At 46.5% G+C, this 19,240-nt stretch overlaps 1 protein-coding gene across 2 annotated transcripts in view; it reads right to left on the bottom strand.

Moving 5' to 3' along the window:
- wdr32 (WD repeat domain 32) overlaps nt 1-18,126 on the bottom strand; it is a 30,558-nt gene extending 12,432 nt beyond the window's left edge. Inside the window, exons 1-5 of one of the 2 annotated variants that reach the window (XM_031829384.1) lie at nt 17,366-18,126; nt 16,976-17,089; nt 9,546-9,743; nt 7,706-7,908; nt 6,954-7,034 (exon numbers count right to left, since the gene is read on the bottom strand). In XM_031829384.1, the coding sequence (XP_031685244.1) occupies nt 6,954-7,034; nt 7,706-7,908; nt 9,546-9,743; nt 16,976-17,089; nt 17,366-17,844 (1,075 nt within the window). In that variant the 5' untranslated portion in view covers nt 17,845-18,126. The remainder of the gene's footprint in view (nt 1-6,953; nt 7,035-7,705; nt 7,909-9,545; nt 9,744-16,975; nt 17,090-17,365) is intronic. The other variant, XM_031829386.1, reaches the window with a different exon arrangement.
- Between the last annotated feature and the right edge of the window lie 1,114 nt (nt 18,127-19,240).

Genomic DNA, 19,240 nt, shown 5'->3' with positions numbered 1-19,240 from the left:
TAACACACTGACAGTCAACACATCACATTACATAGAGGGGAGAATATAACACACTGACAGTCAACACATCACATTACTTAACATAGAGGGGAGAATATAACACACTGACAGTCAACACATCACATTACTTAACATAGAGGGGAGAATATAGCACACTGACAGTCAACACAACATAACACTGACAGTCAACACAACACACTGACAGTCAACTAGGGCTGACCCCATTTAGTCGACTGGTAAATTGTTTGGTCGACAGATTTCATTAGTCGATTATGAAACATGTTCATGGTGCACAAGACAGAGGTCTGATTGGCGCCTGTCTCAGTGGACTGATCCATTGCGGAGGCCGATTGGCTCCTGTCTCAGTGGACTGATCCATTGCGGAGGCCGATTGGCTCCTGTCTCAGTGGACTGATCCATTGCGGAGGCCGATTGGCTCCTGTCTCAGTGGACTGATCCATTGCGGAGGCCGATTGGCTCCTGTCTCAATGGACTGATCCATTGCGGAGGCCGATTGGCTCCTGTCTCAGTGGACTGATCCATTGCGGAGGCCGATTGGCTCCTGTCTCAGTGGACTGATCCATTGCGGAGGCCACGGGGAAGGCACAGCCCATCAGACAAGTGATACTGAAATTGCATATATTTATATTACGTAAGAACAACGGTGCAACACTATATTATTTTAGAACAAATGCACTTTCTCCCTCGTTGGATACAGTCGCCGTCTGCGGTTCTGAAACGTAATCTCTTCAGAGCGCTGTAGAATTGGCACCTTTCCCTTTGTCACGTGCATAGTAGCAAAGTTCCCCAGCAGATTGGGAACGGCGGCGGAGGCAGCAGAGATGAGGAAACAGCCCTTTGCAGTAGCCTAATTATCAACAACAACAATTGGGGAGAGAGGAAACCCCATCTTAATGATCAATATATAATCAATACTGTTCAACGTGCCTGGTTTTATAAATGATCCATATATAATCACCAGAAAGACAGATCTTACTTCTGTTGTCTGTTTGTTAATAATATATGAATAGAGTATTAGGTTAATAATAATGATTAGAGTATTAGGTTAATAATAATGATTAGAGTATTAGGTTAATAATAATGATTAGAGTATTAGGTTAATAATAATGATTAGAGTATTAGGTTAATAATAATGATTAGAGTATTAGGTTAATAATAATGATTAGAGTATTAGGTTAATAATAATGATTAGAGTATTAGGTTAATAATAATGATTAGAGTATTAGGTTAATAATAATGATTAGAGTATTAGGTTAATAATATATGAATAGAGTATTCGGTTAATAATAATGATTACATGGAGCTCTGATGTTGGATAAAGTCATTTCACCGATTCGGCTGTTTTTAATCTCTTGATTTGGTGCAATAAAGGCTTTGCACTTAGTTTTTTCGTGAGAACGGACTGGTATTATTTATTGTTGTTTACCCTGTTCCAAACTGGTATTACTTATTGTTGTTTACCCTGTTCCAAACTGGTATTACTTATTGTTGTTTACCCTGTTCCAAACTGGTATTACTTATATATATTTATTTATTGTTGTTTACCCTGTTCCAAACTGGTATTACTTATTGTTGTTTACCCTGTTCCAAACTGGGCAGAAAAATAATATTGTAAACGGCACCTGTTCGTCACACAGTATCCACGCAGCTCTCACTCTGATATCCTCCATCGTCTTCTTGGTATTACAATTATTGTTACGATCATCATTATAATAATATGTCATTATCATTAGTAGACTTAGTACCGAACCACCATGGAGCTGGAGGCCTGCTCCTTTACCCTCCTTATAGCAGCCTTGTAGAACCAACATGGAGTTGGAGGCCTGCTCCTTTACCCTCCTTATAGCAGCCTTGTAGAACCAACATGGAGCTGGAGGCCTGCTCCTTTACCCTCCTTATAGCAGCCTTGTAGAACCACCATGGAGCTGGAGGCCTGCTCCTTTACCCTCCTTATAGCAGCCTTGTAGAACCACCATGGAGCTGGAGGCCTGCTCCTTTACCCTCCTTATAGCAGCCTTGTAGAACCACCATGGAGCTGGAGGCCTGCTCCTTTACCCTCCTTATAGCAGCCTTGTAGAACCAACATGGAGCTGGAGGCCTGCTCCTTTACCCTCCTTATAGCAGCCTTGTAGAACCACCATGGAGCTGGAGGCCTGCTCCTTCACCCTCCTTACAGCAGCCTTGTAGAACCAACATGGAGCTGGAGGCCTGCTCCTTTACCCTCCTTATAGCAGCCTTGTAGAACCACCATGGAGCTGGAGGCCTGCTCCTTCACCCTCCTTATAGCAGCCTTGTAGAACCAGCATGGAGCTGGAGGCCTGCTCCTTTACCCTCCTTATAGCAGCCTTGTAGAACCAACATGGAGCTGGAGGCCTGCTCCTTTACCCTCCTTATAGCAGCCTTGTAGAACCACCATGGAGCTGGAGGCCTGCTCCTTTACCCTCCTTTGTCTGGATCTCCAGTAGTTTCCACAACTAAGTCATGTCTTCCACACATCTGACTTTCTCTTTCCCTCCTGAGCAACCAGTAAACATTTGCCTGTTTTGAGTATATTTGTCACGTCCCCTGCATCCATTTTGGGTTGAAGGAATATGGAATGTTTGTCCAAAACAAAATGAGGGATTTCAGTAACTTTTCAGTCAGAAACTAAATGTCTGTAATGATGTAGCAGCTATAAACACTTGCTGCGGTTCGCTGCAGTAACAAGGAAAGAGACGACATGCGCCAATCACACAGGCACTCGCTGTCATCGTTTCATTTTTTAACACCATGTGACCATCAGGCTCTTTCTTGAGTCATATGTGTGTGTCTTAGTTATTTAATCAAATAGTGTGCTTAAAGGATCAGACAAGCTCAGTGCATACAGTTGATTCTATTCAAACACAGAATGTGTGCGTGTTTATATATATATAAAACTCAGAAAAAAAATAAACGTTCTCTCAATGTCAACTGCATTTATTTTCACTTAACATGTGTAAATATTTGTATGAGCATTCGACAACAGACAAACTGACATGTGATTAACAGAAATGGAAAAATGTGTCCATGAACAAAGCGCGGGGGGGTCAAAATCAAAAGTAACAGTCAGTATCTGGTGTGGCCACCAGCTGCATTAAGTACTGCAGTGCATCTCCTCCTCATGGACTGCAACCAGATTTGCCAGTTCTTGCTGTGAGATGTTACCCCACGCTTCCAACAAGGGACCTGCAAGTTCCTGGACATTTCTGGGGGGGGGGGGGTGGGATGGCCCTACCCCTCACACTCCGATCCAACAGGTCCCAGATGTGCTCAATGGGATTGAGATCCGGGCTCTTCGCTGGCCATGGCACAACACTGACATTCCTGTCTTGCAGGAAATCACGCACAGAACGAGCAGTATGGCTGGTGACATTGTCATGCTGGAGGGTCATGTCAGGATGAGCCTGCAGGAAGGGTACCACGTGAGGGAGGAGGATGTCTTCCCTGTAACGCACAGCGTTGAGATTGCCTGCAAGGACAACAAGCTCAGTCCGATGATGCTGTGACACACCGCCCCAGACCATAACGGACCCTCCACCTCCAAATCGATCCCGCTCCAGAGTACAGGCCTCGGTGTAACGCTCATTCCTTCAACAATAAATGCGAATCCGACCATCACCCCTGGTGAGACAAAACCGTGACTCTTCAGTGAAGAGCACCAGCGACGGTGGGTTTGTGCCCATAGGCGATGTCTGGTGAGGACCTGCCTTGCAACAGGCCTACAAGCCCTCAGTCCAGCCTCTCTCAGCCTATTGCGGACAGTCTGAGCCTGATGGAGGGTTTGTGCGTTCCTGGTGTAACTCGGGCAGTTGTTGCCATCCTGTACCTGTCCCGCAGGTGTGATGTACCGATCCTGTGCAGGTGTTGTTACACGTGGTCTGCCACTGCGAGGACGATCAGCTGTCCGTCCTGTCTCCCTGTAGCGCTGTCTTAGGCGTCTCACAGTACCGACATTGCGATTTATTGCCCTGGCCACATCGGCAGTCCTCATGCCTCCTTGCAGCATGCCTAAGGCACGTTCACAAAGATGAGCAGGGACCCTGGGCATCTTTCTTTTGATGTTTTTAGAGTCAGTAGAAAGGCCTCTTTAGTGTCCTAAGTTTTCATAACTTTACAATGAAGATCTGTGAAGTTACTTGGATTTTACTAACTATCTTTGAAAGACAGGGTCCTGAAAAAGGGACGTTTCATTTTTGTTGAGTTATACAGTTTACAGTTGAAGTCGGAAGTTTACATACACTTAGTCATTAAAACTCATTACAACTTGTTTTTCAACCACTCAACAAACTACAGTTTTGTCGGTTAGGACATCTACTTTGTGCATGACAATTTTTTCAACAATTGTTTACAGAGATTTCACTTATAATTCACTGTATCACAATTTCAGTGGGTCAGAAGTTTACATACACTAAGTTGACTGAACCTTTAAACAGCTTCCAGAAAATGATGTCATGGCTTTACAAGCTTCTGATTGACATCATTTGAGTCAATTGGAGTTGTACCTGTGGATGTATTTCAAGGCCTACCTTGAAACTCAGTGCCTCTTTGCTTGACATCATGGGAAAATCAAAAGAAATCAGCCAAGATCTCAGAAAACAATTTGTAAACCTCCACAAGTCTGGTTCATCCGTGGGTAGTCTAGTGGTTAGAGCGTTGGACTAGTAACCGAAAGGTTGCAAGTTCGAATCCCTGAGCTGACAAGATACAAATCTGTGGTTCTGCCCCTGAACAAGGAACCCACTGTTCCTAGACCGTCATTGAAAATAAGAATTGACTTGTTAAATCAAAGGTAAAATAAAATAAAAATGTTTATCAAAAGTTAGCTGGCTAACTCATTGATCCTGCGTTATACCCCTCTGTCAACAGTGATAGTCTAATCACAGTTCACATCTCCTGAGACCATGGTATTGATCAGCTGTTAGGTAGCTGACAAACATTCACTCCATAGTGGAGCAAGTTGTTGATGTTATTGATGAGCCACCAACAGAGTGGAGCAGAGACCAGGTTTGGAATCTAGCTCCGACTACATTGATTCTCAGAAGATCAATACTTAAAAAAAATATATATATTATGAAACGCTAACCTTGTGACTATGATTTTCCTTTGTAGTTGACTTTCTTTGAGGAAATCTACACTTTTTTTTAAAGTATTGTTCTTGGGTAAAAGAGGATTTCTTCTTGGACAGCGAAACGCTCGTCTCGTTGTGACGAATGGATACTTTTGAAACCATTAACGTTTTCGCACCACAGACAGACCGCAAGAAAAATAATTAAAAGCGCATTCTCTCGCTAGCTAGTCATTAACAATATATTACCATATTCTAGACGTGTTAAAAGAAACTAGCGTTAGCTCGTCAGTTTGCAAAGAACAACTTGGCTAACGTTAACGTCATTAGCTATATTGGCTATAATGTCGTTAAGCGTTAGCTGGCTAACTTACTGGTGGCGTAGTCCCTGTACCACCATCTCTCCTATCATGGACAACACCTTCTCCTCCAGCTGGTCCACATGAATGGTCTCTCAGTTCCCTTCTCCTCCAGCTGGTCTCGCAGTTCCCTTCTCCTTCCAGCTGGTCTCTCAGTTCCCTTCTCCTCCAGCTGGTCTCTCAGTTCCCTTCTCCTCCAGCTGGTCTCTCAGTTCCCTTCTCCTCCAGCTGGTCTCTCAGTTCCCTTCTCCTCCAGCTGGTCTCTCAGTTCCCTTCTCCTCCAGCTGGTCTCTCAGTTCCCTTCTCCTCCAGCTGGTCTCTCAGTTCCCTTCTCCTCCAGCTGGTCTCTCAGTTCCCTTCTCCTTAGCAGCCGACTTGATGTCGGACCACTTTTTTTACGGCAGCGTTACAGTCCTCTGCCACACGGTCCTCTGCCCTCGACGGCAGAGCCACTCTCGCCCCTCTGTTTCTGGTCTCTGCAGTGACCCCTTCAGTTATCAAGTCTCCTCAACATCAACCTTTTCCTGGCTGTTATTTCCTCCACCTTCCTTTCCTTCAACCTCTTGTTTGCTCAATTTTTTTGTTTATTTCCTTGGTTATCCATTTTGTTTTTGATATAGCTAGTCTGACGGCTATAATGTGTGAGAAAAAAATTACATTTGTTTTTTTTGTGCATAAAGGGTTCGCAAGCCAACAAAAAATATATATATTTTGAGACAAAGCAGATAAATAAATGTAATAAAATAGAAAAATCAACACTATTATAGTTAATTATTATATTAAATCCAATCATCCCTGTCACATAGGTTTATTAATTGGTTTCAAGCGCGTCACTAATGTCAAAATAAGTTTATAAGATAGTTTTGTAAGTGCATTTACAAAACTAACTTGTTTTTTTTTCTAACTTTATACGTTTTTTTCCCGTAAGTAACGTTTTGTGAATCCAGTCCCTGGTCTCTGCTCCGTTCTGTGAATCCAGTCCCTGGTCTCTGCTCCGTTCTGTGAATCCAGTCCCTGGTCTCTGCTCCGTTCTGTGAATCCAGTCCCTGGTCTCTGCTCCGTTCTGTGAATCCAGTCCCTGGTCTCTGCTCCGTTCTGTGAATCCAGTCCCTGGTCTCTGCTCCGTTCTGTGAATCCAGTCCCTGGTCTCTGCTCCGTTCTGTGAATCCAGCCCCTGGTCTCTGCTCCGTTCTGTGAATCCAGCCCCTGGTCTCTGCTCCACTCCTTGGTGGAGTTCATTAGGTGTTTATTCCCTCTATCTAATAGCTTGTGTCTGAATGGTTGTTCTACAATAGGACCTGTGTCTGAATGGTTGTTCTACAATAGGACCTGTGTCTGAATGGTTGTTCTACAATAGGACCTGTGTCTGAATGGTTGTTCTACAATAGGACCTGTGTCTGAATGGTTGTTCTACAATAGGACCTGTGTCTGAATGGTTGTTCTACAATAGGACCTGTGTCTGAAGTAAGCCCAGCATGCCTCTAACTGACCTTCTCTGTGAGGGTGGATCTTGCTGGAGTCGTTACCCTGTCGAGGAGCTCCACTTGACCTCGATGCAGACGCCGAGCCATCTAGAGACAGATTCATAATAAATCACCTGAGGTGATAATGATGGGGGGGTCTCACCTGAGCTGTGAGAGGTGATGATGGGGGGGGGGGGGGGGGTCTCACCTGAGCTGTGAGAGGTGATGGGGGGGAGGGGTCTCACCTGAGCTGTGAGAGGTGATGATGGGGGGGGGGGGGTCTCACCTGAGCTGTGAGAGGTGATGGGGGGTCTCACCTGAGCTGTGAGAGGTGATGATGGGGGGGTCTCACCTGAGCTATGAGAGGTGATGATGGGGGGGTCTCACCTGAGCTATGAGAGGTGATGATGGGGGGGTCTCACCTGAGCTGTGGGAGGTGATGATGGGGGGGGGTCTCACCTGAGCTGTGATGATGGGGTGGGTCTCACCTGAGCTGTGATGATGGGGGGAGGGGGGTCTCACCTGAGCTGTGAGAGGTGATGATGGGGGGAGGGGGGTCTCACCTGAGCTGTGAGAGGTGATGATGGAGGGGAGGGGGGTCTCACCTGAGCTGTGAGAGGTGATGATGGAGGGGGGGAGGTCTCACCTGAGCTGTGAGAGGTGATGGGGGGGAGGGGGGGTCTCACCTGAGCTGTGAGAGGTGATGATGGGGGGGGGGGGGGGGGTCTCACCTGAGCTGAGGGGGGTGAGGGTGGGGTGGTGCAGTGACATGGTCTCACCTGAGCTGAGGGGGGTGCGTCTGGCCCGCAGCATACGGTAGCTGCCCACCTCCAGAGACTGTGTGAGGTCCAGGTCGTGAAGGATCAGCAGGTAGCCAGATGAAGTGGAGATCAACATCTTGGAACAGTCTGGAGTCAGACGCATTCTCATCAGGTAGCGCGTGTGGAAGAACTTCTTGTGGGGGCAGCCATCCTCTGTAAACCTACAGGTAGGGAGAGAAGAAGAGTCAGCCATCCTCTGTAAACATACAGGCAGAGGAGAGAAGAAGAGTCAGCCATCCTCTGTAAACCTACAGGTAGAGGAGAGAAGAAGAGTCAGCCATCCTCTGTAAACCTACAGGTAGAGGAGAGAAGAAGAGTCAGCCATCCTCTGTAAACCTACAGGTAGAGGAGAGAAGAAGAGTCAGCCATCCTCTGTAAACCTACGGGTAGAGGAGAGAAGAAGAAAAGAAGAGTCAGCCATCCTCTGTAAACCTACAGGTAGAGGAGAGAAGAAGAGTCAGGGGCTGCATCCTGAATAGTGCACTCCTTTTGACCAGAAACCTATGGTAGTACACTATATTGAGAATAGCATGCCATTTGGGACACAGACTCAGGCTGTCTGTTGTGCAAACACCGGCCTATCACCGATAACACCGGCCTATCACCGATAACACCGGCCTATCACCGATAACACCGGCCTATCACCGATAACACTGACCGATGGCGCGCCGGCCTGTCACCCACCGATGGCGCGCCGGCCTGTCACCCACCGATGGCGCGCCGGCCTGTCACCCACCGATGGCGCGCCGGCCTGTCACCCACCGATGGCGCGCCGGCCTGTCACCCACCGATGGCGCGCCGGCCTGTCACCCACCGATGGCGCGCCGGCCTGTCACCCACCGATGGCGCGCCGGCCTGTCACCCACCGATGGCGCGCCGGCCTGTCACCCACCGATGGCGCGCCGGCCTGTCACCCACCGATGGCGCGCCGGCCTGTCACCCACCGATGGCGCGCCGGCCTGTCACCCACCGATGGCGCGCCGGCCTGTCACCGATAGCACCGGCCTGTCACCGATAGCACCGGCCTGTCACCGATAGCACCGGCCTGTCACCGATAGCACCGGCCTGTCACCGATAGCACCGGCCTGTCACCGATAGCACCGGCCTGTCACCGATCGCACCGGCCTGTCACCGATCGCACCGGCCTGTCACCGATCGCACCGGCCTGTCACCGATCGCACCGGCCTGTCACCGATAACACCGGCCTGTCACCAATAGCACCGGCCTGTCACCAATAGCACCGGCCTGTCACCAATAGCACCGGCCTGTCACCAATAGCACCGGCCTGTCACCAATAGCACCGGCCTGTCACCCACCGATGGCGCGCCGGCCTGTCACCCACCGATGGCGCGCCGGCCTGTCACCCACCGATGGCGCGCCGGCCTGTCACCCACCGATGGCGCGCCGGCCTGTCACCCACCGATGGCGCGCCGGCCTGTCACCCACCGATGGCGCGCCGGCCTGTCACCCACCGATGGCGCGCCGGCCTGTCACCCACCGATAGCACCGGCCTGTCACCGATAGCACCGGCCTGTCACCGATAGCACCGGCCTGTCACCGATAGCACCGGCCTGTCACCGATAGCACCGGCCTGTCACCGATAGCACCGGCCTGTCACCGATAGCACCGGCCTGTCACCGATAACACCAGGCTAACACTGACCGATAACACTGAGCTCAACGTAGACAGAACAACCTTACTATGTTATTCTAAAGTGAAATCAAAACATTATTATGAAAGGCAACTTACTAATTAAACTGTAATGGAAACCTGTATACGCATTGACACACACACACACCTGTTGGTGTCCCAGGTGATGACGTTTCCGTCAAAGCCAGAGGTGACGAGGAGTCGTGTGTTGGTGTCGTACTCTATGTTCTTGACCCAGCTGGCGTGACCGTGCAGAGAGCACACTTTAGAGTTGAGCTTCCTCAGGTCCCACAGAGCTATGGTGGTGTCATCAGAACACGTGGCAAACAAACGGTTGTCCAGAAACCTGTAAAGAGCAGAACATACATTATAATAACAACACTTGCCTCCTAATTCCTTGCCACCTTCTCTATCGTATTGGAGGAGAAGGTCCAGGGTCCCTCCCCTCAGACCTTATCGTCTAATGAGTTTTGAAACAGACGCAAGAGAGGAATCAAGCTTGGATTCATTGAGATCGACATGTAGACCGAACCATGAGACATATGTGAATTGATTGCTCCCCATCTATCTTCAGAGTTCGTTCTGTTAGGTGACCTAAACTGGTATATGCTTATCACCCCGGCAGTCCTACAATCTAAGCTAGATGCCCTCAATCTCACACAAATTATCAAGGAACCTACCAGGTACAACCCTAAATCCATAAACATGGGCACCCTCATAGATATTATCCTGACCAACTCGCCCTCCAAATCCACCTCTGCTGAAATCCACCTCTGCTGTTTTCAATCAGGATCTCAGCGATCACTGCCTCATTGCCTGTATCCATTATTGGTCCGCGGTCAAACACTCCCTAAAATACTTCAGCGAGCAGGCCTTTCTAATCGACCTGGCCCGGGTATCCTGGAAGGATTTTGACCTCATCCCATCAGTAGAGGATGCCTGGTTATTCTTTAAAAGTGCTTTCCTCACCATCTTAAATAAGCATGCCCCATTCAAAAAAATGTAGAACTATGAACAGCCCATGATTCACTCCAGACCTGACTGCCCTTGACCAGCACAAAAACATCCTGTGGCATTCTGAATTAGCATCAAATAGTCCCCGCGCCATGCAACTTTCAGGAAAGTCAGGAACCAATATACACAGGCAGTTAGGAAAGCTAAGGCAAGCTTTTTCAAACAGACATTTGCATCCTGTAGCTCTAACTCCAAAAGTTCGGGGACACTGTAAAGTCCATGGAGAATAAGAGCACTTCCTCCCAGCTGCCCACTGCACTGAGGCTAGGAAATACTGTCACCACCGATAAATCCATGATAATGGAGAATTTCAATAAGCATTTCTCTACGGCTGCCCATGCTTTCCTCCTGGCTACCCCAACCCCGGCCAACAGCTCCGCACCCCCCCGCAGCTACTTACCCGAGCCTCGCCAGCTTCTCCTTCACCCAAATGCAGATAGCAGATGTTCTGAAAGAGCTGCAAAACCTGGACCCGCACAAATCAGCTGGGCTAGACAATCTGGACCCTCTCTTTCTAAAATTATCCGCCGCCATTGTTGCCACCTCTATTACTAGTCTGTTCAACCTCTCTTTCGTATCGTCCGAGATTCCCAAAGATTGGAAAGTTGCCGCGGTCATCCCCCTCTTCAAAGGGGGTGACACTCTAGACCCAAACTCTTACAGACCTATATCCATCCTTCCCTGCCTTTCTAAAGTCTTCGAAAGCCAAGTTAACAAACAGATTACCGACCATTTTGAATCCCACTGTACCTTCTCATCTATGCAATCCAGTTTCCGAGCTGGTCACGGGTGCACCTCAGCCACGCTCAAGGTACTAAACGATATCATAACCGCCATCGGTAAAAGATAGTACTGTGCAGCCGTCTTCATTGACCTGGCCAAGGCTTTCGACTCTGCCAATAAGAATACGGTGATTGACAGACTCAATAGCCCTCGTTTCTCAAATGACTGCCTCGCCTGGTTCACCAACTACTTCTCAGATAGAGTTCAGTGTGTCAAATCGCAGGGCCTTGTCGTCCATGCCCTTGGTAATCTATGGGGGTGCCACAGGGTTCAATTCTCAGGCCGACTTTTCTCTGAATATATCAATGATGTTGCTCTTACTGCTGGTGATTCTCTGATCCACCTCTACGCAGACGACACCATTCTGTGTACTTCTGGCCCATCTTTGGACACTGTGTTAACTAACCTCCAGACGAGCTTCCATGCCATACAACTCTCCTTCCGTGGCCTCCAACTGCTCTTAAAACACTAGTAAAACTAAATGCATGCTCTTCAACCAATCGCTGCCCGCACCTGCCCGCCCGACTAGCATCACTACTCTGGACGGTTCTGACTTAGAATATGTGGACAACTACAAATACTTAGGTGTCTGGCATGACTGTAAACTCTCCTTCCAGACTTCTGTTAAGCATCTCCAATCCTATATTAAATCTAGAATCGGCTTCCTATTTCGCAACAAAGCCTCCTTCATGCCAAACATACCCTCGTAAAACTGACTATCCTACCGACCCTTGACTTCGGCAATGTCATTTACAAAATAGCCTCCAACACTCTACTTAGCAAACTGGATGCAGTCTATCACAGTGCCATCCGTTTTGTCACCAAAGCCCCATATACCACCCACCACTGCGACCTGTATGCCCTCGTCAGCTGGCCCTCGCTACATATTCCTCACCAAACCCACTGGCTCCAGGTCATCTATAAGGATTTTCTAGGTAAAGCCCCACCTTATCTGAGCTCACTGGTCATCATAGCAACACCCACCCGTAGCACGCGCTCCAGCAGGAATATTTCACTGGTCATCCCCAAAGCAAACACCTCCTTTGGCCGCCTTTCCTTAGAGTTCTCTGCTGCCAGTGACTGGAACAAATTGCAAAAATCGCTTGGAGACATATTTCCCTCACTAACTTTAAACATCTGCTATCTGAGCAGCTAACCGATCGCTGCAGCTGTACATAGTCCATCTGTAAATAGCCCATCCAATCTACCTACCTCATCCCCATATTGTACATAGTCCATCTGTAAATAGCCCAGCCAATCTACCTACCTCATCCCCATATTGTACATAGTCCATCTGTAAATAGCCCAGCCAATCTACCTACCTCATCCCCATATTGTACATAGTCCATCTGTAAATAGCCCAGCCAATCTACCTACCTCAACCCCATATTGTACATAGTCCATCTGTAAATAGCCCATCCAATCTACCTACCTCATCCCCATATTGTACATAGTCCATCTGTAAATAGCCCAGCCAATCTACCTACCTCATCCCCATATTGTACATAGTCCATCTGTAAATAGCCCAGCCAATCTACCTACCTCATCCCCATATTGTACATAGTCCATCTGTAAATAGCCCAGCCAATCTACCTACCTCAACCCCATATTGTACATAGTCCATCTGTAAATAGCCCAGCCAATCTACCTACCTCATCCCCATATTGTACATAGTCCATCTGTAAATAGCCCATCCAATCTACCTCATCCCCATATTGTTTTTATTTACTTTTTTTTGCTCTTTTGCTCACCAGTATTTCTACTTGCACATCATCATCTGCTCATCTATCACTCCAGGGTTCATTTGCTAAATTGTAATTTCTTCGCTACAATTGGCCTATTTATTACCTTACCTCCTCACACCATCTGCGCACACTGTATATAGACTTTTCTACTGTATTATTGACTGTATGTGTGTTTATTCCATGTGTAACTCTGTGTTGTTGTTTGTGTCACACTGCTTTGCTTTATCTTGGCCAGGTCGCAGTTGTAAATGAGAACTTGTTCTCAACTGGCGTCTACCTGGTTAAATAAAGGTGATCTGGCGTCTACCTGGTTAAATAAAGGTGATCTGGCGTCTACCTGGTTAAATAAAAGGTGATCTGGCGTCTACCTTTTTAAATAAAGGTGATCTGGTCTACCTGGTTAAATAAAGGTGATCTGGTCTACCTGGTTAAATAAAGGTGATCTGGTCTACCTGGTTAAATAAAGGTGATCTGGTCTACCTGGTTAAATAAAGGTGATCTGGTCTACCTGGTTAAATAAAGGTGATCTGGTCTACCTGGTTAAATAAAGGTGATCTGGTCTACCTGGTTAAATAAAGGTGATCTGGCGTCTACCTGGTTAAATAAAGGTGATCTGGCGTCTACCTGGTTAAATAAAGGTGATCTGGCGTCTACCTGGTTAAATAAAGGTGATCTGGCGTCTACCTGGTTAAATAAAGGTGATCTGGCGTCTACCTGGTTAAATAAAGGTGATCTGGTCTACCTGGTTAAATAAAGGTGATCTGGTCTACCTGGTTAAATAAAGGTGATCTGGTCTACCTGGTTAAATAAAGGTGATCTGGCGTCTACCTGGTTAAATAAAGGTGATCTGGCGTCTACCTGGTTAAATAAAGGTGATCTGGTCTACCTGGTTAAATAAAGGTGATCTGGCGTCTACCTGGTTAAATAAAGGTGATCTGGCGTCTACCTGGTTAAATAAAGGTGATCTGGCGTCTACCTGGTTAAATAAAGGTGATCTGGCGTCTACCTGGTTAAATAAAGGTGATCTGGTCTACCTGGTTAAATAAAGGTGATCTGGTCTACCTGGTTAAATAAAGGTGATCTGGTCTACCTGGTTAAATAAAGGTGATCTGGTCTACCTGGTTAAATAAAGGTGATCTGGTCTACCTGGTTAAATAAAGGTGATCTGGCGTCTACCTGGTTAAATAAAGGTGATCTGGCGTCTACCTGGTTAAATAAAGGTGATCTGGCGTCTACCTGGTTAAATAAAGGTGATCTGGTCTACCTGGTTAAATAAAGGTGATCTGGTCTACCTGGTTAAATAAAGGTGATCTGGTCTACCTGGTTAAATAAAGGTGATCTGGTCTACCTGGTTAAATAAAGGTGATCTGGTCTACCTGGTTAAATAAAGGTGATCTGGTCTACCTGGTTAAATAAAGGTGATCTGGTCTACCTGGTTAAATAAAGGTGATCTGGTCTACCTGGTTAAATAAAGGTGATCTGGTCTACCTGGTTAAATAAAGGTGATCTGGTCTACCTGGTTAAATAAAGGTGATCTGGTCTACCTGGTTAAATAAAGGTGATCTGGTCTACCTGGTTAAATAAAGGTGATCTGGTCTACCTGGTTAAATAAAGGTGATCTGGTCTACCTGGTTAAATAAAGGTGATCTGGTCTACCTGGTTAAATAAAGGTGATCTGGCGTCTACCTGGTTAAATAAAGGTGATCTGGTCTACCTGGTTAAATAAAGGTGATCTGGTCTACCTGGTTAAATAAAGGTGATCTGGTCTACCTGGTTAAATAAAGGTGGAGGAGGAAGATAAATAAATAAACCCACCGCAGGATGCCATAGCAGTCTAGATATAGATATATAGCCATGTATCAGAGCTGGAGCAGACCTAGGGAGACTACTTACAGGACAGACAGGAAGACAGACAGGAGGACAGACAGACAGGAGGACAGACAGGACAGACAGACAGGAGGACAGACAGACAGGTTGGGAACAGCTAGCAGTATCTCTGGTCCAGGGAGTTTGTGTCCTGCTTAAGACTCAGCATCAGTTAGTCACATGGAAAAGCCTTGGACCAGAGATGGGGAACACCCAGCTACCATACCTGATGATACAGACAGACAGGAGGACGGACAGACAGGAGGACAGACAGACAGGAGGACAGACAGACAGGAGGACAGACAGACAGACATGAGGCGGGTTGGGAACAGCTAACAGTATCTCTGGTCCAGGGAGTTTGTGTCCTCCTCAAGACTCAGCCTCAGTTGGTCACATGGAAAAGCCTAGGACCAGAGATGGGGGACACCCAGCTAGCATACCTGATGAGACGGACGGAACAATTACAAACCTTTCCTTGGGGACCCACATTCATTTTCGCAATTGATTTGTAGCCCTGAACTAGTAGACAAGGGCTGGATAACTAGTAGACAAGGGCTGGATAACTAGTAGACAAGGGCTGGATAACTAGTAGACAAGGGCTGGATAACTAGTAGACAAGGGCTGGATAACTAGTAGACAAGGGCTGGATAACTAGTAGACAAGGGCTGGATAACTAGTAGACAAGGGCTGGATAACTAGTAGACAAGGGCTGGATAACTAGTAGACAAGGGCTGGATAACTAGTAGACAAGGGCTGGATAACTAGTAGACAAGGGCTGGATAACTAGTAGACAAGGGCTGGATAACTAGTAGACAAGGGCTGGATAACTAGTAGACAAGGGCTGGATAACTAGTTGACAAGGGCTGGATAACTAGTTGACAAGGGCTGGATAACTAGTAGACAAGGGCTGGATAACTAGTTAGACAAGGGCTGGATAACTAGTAGACAAGGGCTGGATAACTAGTAGACAAGGGCTGGATAACTAGTAGACAAGGGCTGGATAACTAGTAGACAAGGGCTGGATAACTAGTAGACAAGGGCTGGATAACTAGTAGACAAGGGCTGGATAACTAGTAGACAAGGGCTGGATAACTAGTAGACAAGGGCTGGATAACTAGTAGACAAGGGCTGGATAACTAGTAGACAAGGGCTGGATAACTAGTAGACAAGGGCTGGATAACTAGTAGACAAGGGCTGGATAACTAGTAGACAAGGGCTGGATAACTAGTTGACAAGGGCTGGATAACTAGTTGACAAGGGCTGGATAACTAGTAGACAAGGGCTGGATAACTAGTAGACAAGGGCTGGATAACTAGTAGACAAGGGCTGGATAACTAGTAGACAAGGGCTGGATAACTAGTAGACAAGGGCTGGATAACTAGTAGACAAGGGCTGGATAACTAGTAGACAAGGGCTGGATAACTAGTAGACAAGGGCTGGATAACTAGTAGACAAGGGCTGGATAACTAGTAGACAAGGGCTGGATAACTAGTAGACAAGGGCTGGATAACTAGTAGACAAGGGCTGGATAACTAGTAGACAAGGGCTGGATAACTAGTAGACAAGGGCTGGATAACTAGTAGACAAGGGCTGGATAACTAGTAGACAAGGGCTCAATAACTAGTAGACAAGGGCTCAATAACTAGTTGACAAGGGCTTGATAACTAGTAGACAAGTTGAATGTGGTGTGATAACTCTGAAAGAGTTCAAATACATGGAACGTCTGGATGTACCTGAGGAAAGGTTTGAGAAAGGCTGGGATAGAGAACACCAGTATCTGGGCGTTAAGAGACGTTGTCTATGAGAAGGAGGTGCCTCCATTAAAGGCCCATGAAACTCCCATTTAGACTCCCATTTAGACAGCTCTGCAAGTGTCTAAATGTCTGACTTCTGACCTCTGCCTGGCAGTAATGATTGATTGCTGTTGTGCTGAATAGGCACATTTTTGAATGCTTGTACATTTTTACTTAGCCCTTCTTTGGAAGGACATCATAAATTGTCGTAGTTGCTCAGCGAAACTCTATATTTGGTAAATACCTAACATATTTTGACGTAAAGCTTGCAAAGCTGTCTAACGGGAGTTTCCCAGGGTGGAGGAGGAGACACGACATACTCATCGTCCACATCTCTAAACGCCCAGATACTGGGGCAGAGAACACATCTATGGTACCTGATGTTATTGACACAGTCTTCATGAGCCTCCACCAGGGTCTTGATGTGCTTGGAAGAGATGGGATCGAACAGGAGAACCTCCGTCTGTTCACAGGCCACTGTCAGGACAGACCTGGGGAGTGGTGAGATATAAGGTCACAACGACAGGCCCAGTCTGTATTATGTTTCGTGTTTTGTGTGGACCCCAGGAAGAGTAGCTGCTGCTTTTGCAACAACTAATGGGGATCCTAATAAAACACCAAAATACCTCGCCTAGGTCAACTTGTGTAATGTAAAAGGTCTGTCTGTGGATTGTGACACCTGATCATACAACTTTAGTTTTCCTATTACCATTTTGCACCAATATGGATAAAACTTCTGTCTAAAAATGGACAAACACTGTCCTTACCCGTCGGGGGAGTATTCCAAATTGAACACTGCGCCATGAGTTTGGGTACTGAGATTGACCGAGTCTGCAGCCGGACTCATGGAAGAATACAAGTTCGTCATTGTCTTAAAGTTATCTCTAGATGGATCAACGAACAGCCCTCTCCTTATAGTCCTGCTCTGTAGCATGGAGAGCAGGCTGTTGGAGCTAGTCTCAACCGAACCAGGGCCAGCCATAGAGGTACCCCTCCCTTGCCCCGAGGCGCCTTGTACATTCGGCTGACACCGGGGATTGTCCTGCGCGGCTGCAGAATCCGCCCTGGAGCTTCTCGGGTGAAGACTACTCTCCTCTCGGCTGCTCTGCGGAGGACGCGCCGGTGTCTTGCCTTCATCGGCGGAATCATCTGTCTGCGGATCCTGTTCCTTGTCCGACACCCGGCTGCTGGACGTGTCCTGCGACTCGTCCGGATCCACGCTGTCGCTCTGCTGCTCCGAGCTCATTGTGGCTGTTATCGCCAACGGGTGCCTGTGCAGGCCCCTTGTTTCACAGATAGTGTCTCGGTTCAACAACGAATTGTGCAATTATTGTATCTCGAATACACCTTACCTCTACTCCGTTAAGACAATCCCCACCCCCCACCCCCCCAACAAAAAAAACGTGGGTGTAATTTGACGAAACTAGACAAGAGACGGAATAGCTATTTGATGTAGCTAACCACACAACACTGGAGCAAAATAAACCAAGTGCTGTGACGGAGTTCAGCTTCCTTCTTCTTCTTCCGCGGAATTTCAGTGGTCAAAACGAAGATAATAAGTTGGATACCTCCACCTAGTGGACATAGTTATACTTTCATTTCATAAAACAGTTTCATAAACAAAACTCTAAATCAAATTTGGTTTGTCACAAGCACCGAATATAACGAGTGGAGAGTTAACCGTGACATGCTACTTTAAGAGTTCTTCCCAAACGATGCAGAATTTTAAAAATATATTACACATTTTTAAAAAAGTAACACAAGAATGGAGCTTTATACCGGGATTACAATATCAATGCTATTACCAGATCAAATGTTGTATTTATTTATTTATTTGTATTTAACTTGGCAAGTCAGTTAAGAACTAATTCTTATTTACAATGACGGCCTACCAACATGCAGAGGTACGAGATATTTGAAGTAAATATGTACATGAAGGCAGGGTAAAGTGACTAGGCACCAGGATAGATAATAATAAGGTATTTGAGGTAGATATGTACATGAAGGCAGGGTAAAGTGACTAGACATCAGGATAGATAATAATAAGGTATTTGAGGTAGATATGTACATGAAGGCAGGGTAAAGTGACTAGGCATCAGGATAGATAATAATAAGGTATTTGAGGTAGGTATGTACATGAAGGCAGGGTAAAGTGACTAGGCATCAGGATAGATAATAATAAGGTATTTGAGGTAGGTATGTACATGAAGGCAGGGTAAAGTGACTAGGCATCAGGATAGATAATAATAAGGTATTTGAGGTAGGTATGTACATGAAGGCAGGGTAAAGTGACTAGGCATCAGGATAGATAATAATAAGGTATTTGAGGTAGATATGTACATGAAGGCAGGGTAAAGTGACTAGGCATCAGGATAGATAATAATAAGGTATTTGAGGTAGATATGTACATGAAGGCAGGGTAAAGTGACTAGGCATCAGGATAGATAATAATAAGGTATTTGAGGTAGATATGTACATGAAGGCAGGGTAAAGTGACTAGGCATCAGGATAGATAATAATAAGGTATTTGAGGTAGATATGTACATGAGGCAGGGTAAAGTGACTAGGCATCAGGATAGATAATAATAAGGTATTTGAGGTAGATATGTACATGAAGGCAGGGTAAAGTGACTGGACATCAG

This window comes from Oncorhynchus kisutch, linkage group LG7 (assembly GCF_002021735.2).
Source record: "Oncorhynchus kisutch isolate 150728-3 linkage group LG7, Okis_V2, whole genome shotgun sequence".
Taxonomy (NCBI): Eukaryota; Metazoa; Chordata; class Actinopteri; order Salmoniformes; family Salmonidae; genus Oncorhynchus; species Oncorhynchus kisutch.
The sequence above is the reverse complement of the archived record's forward strand: the minus strand, read 5'-3'. Positions and strand labels throughout refer to the sequence as shown.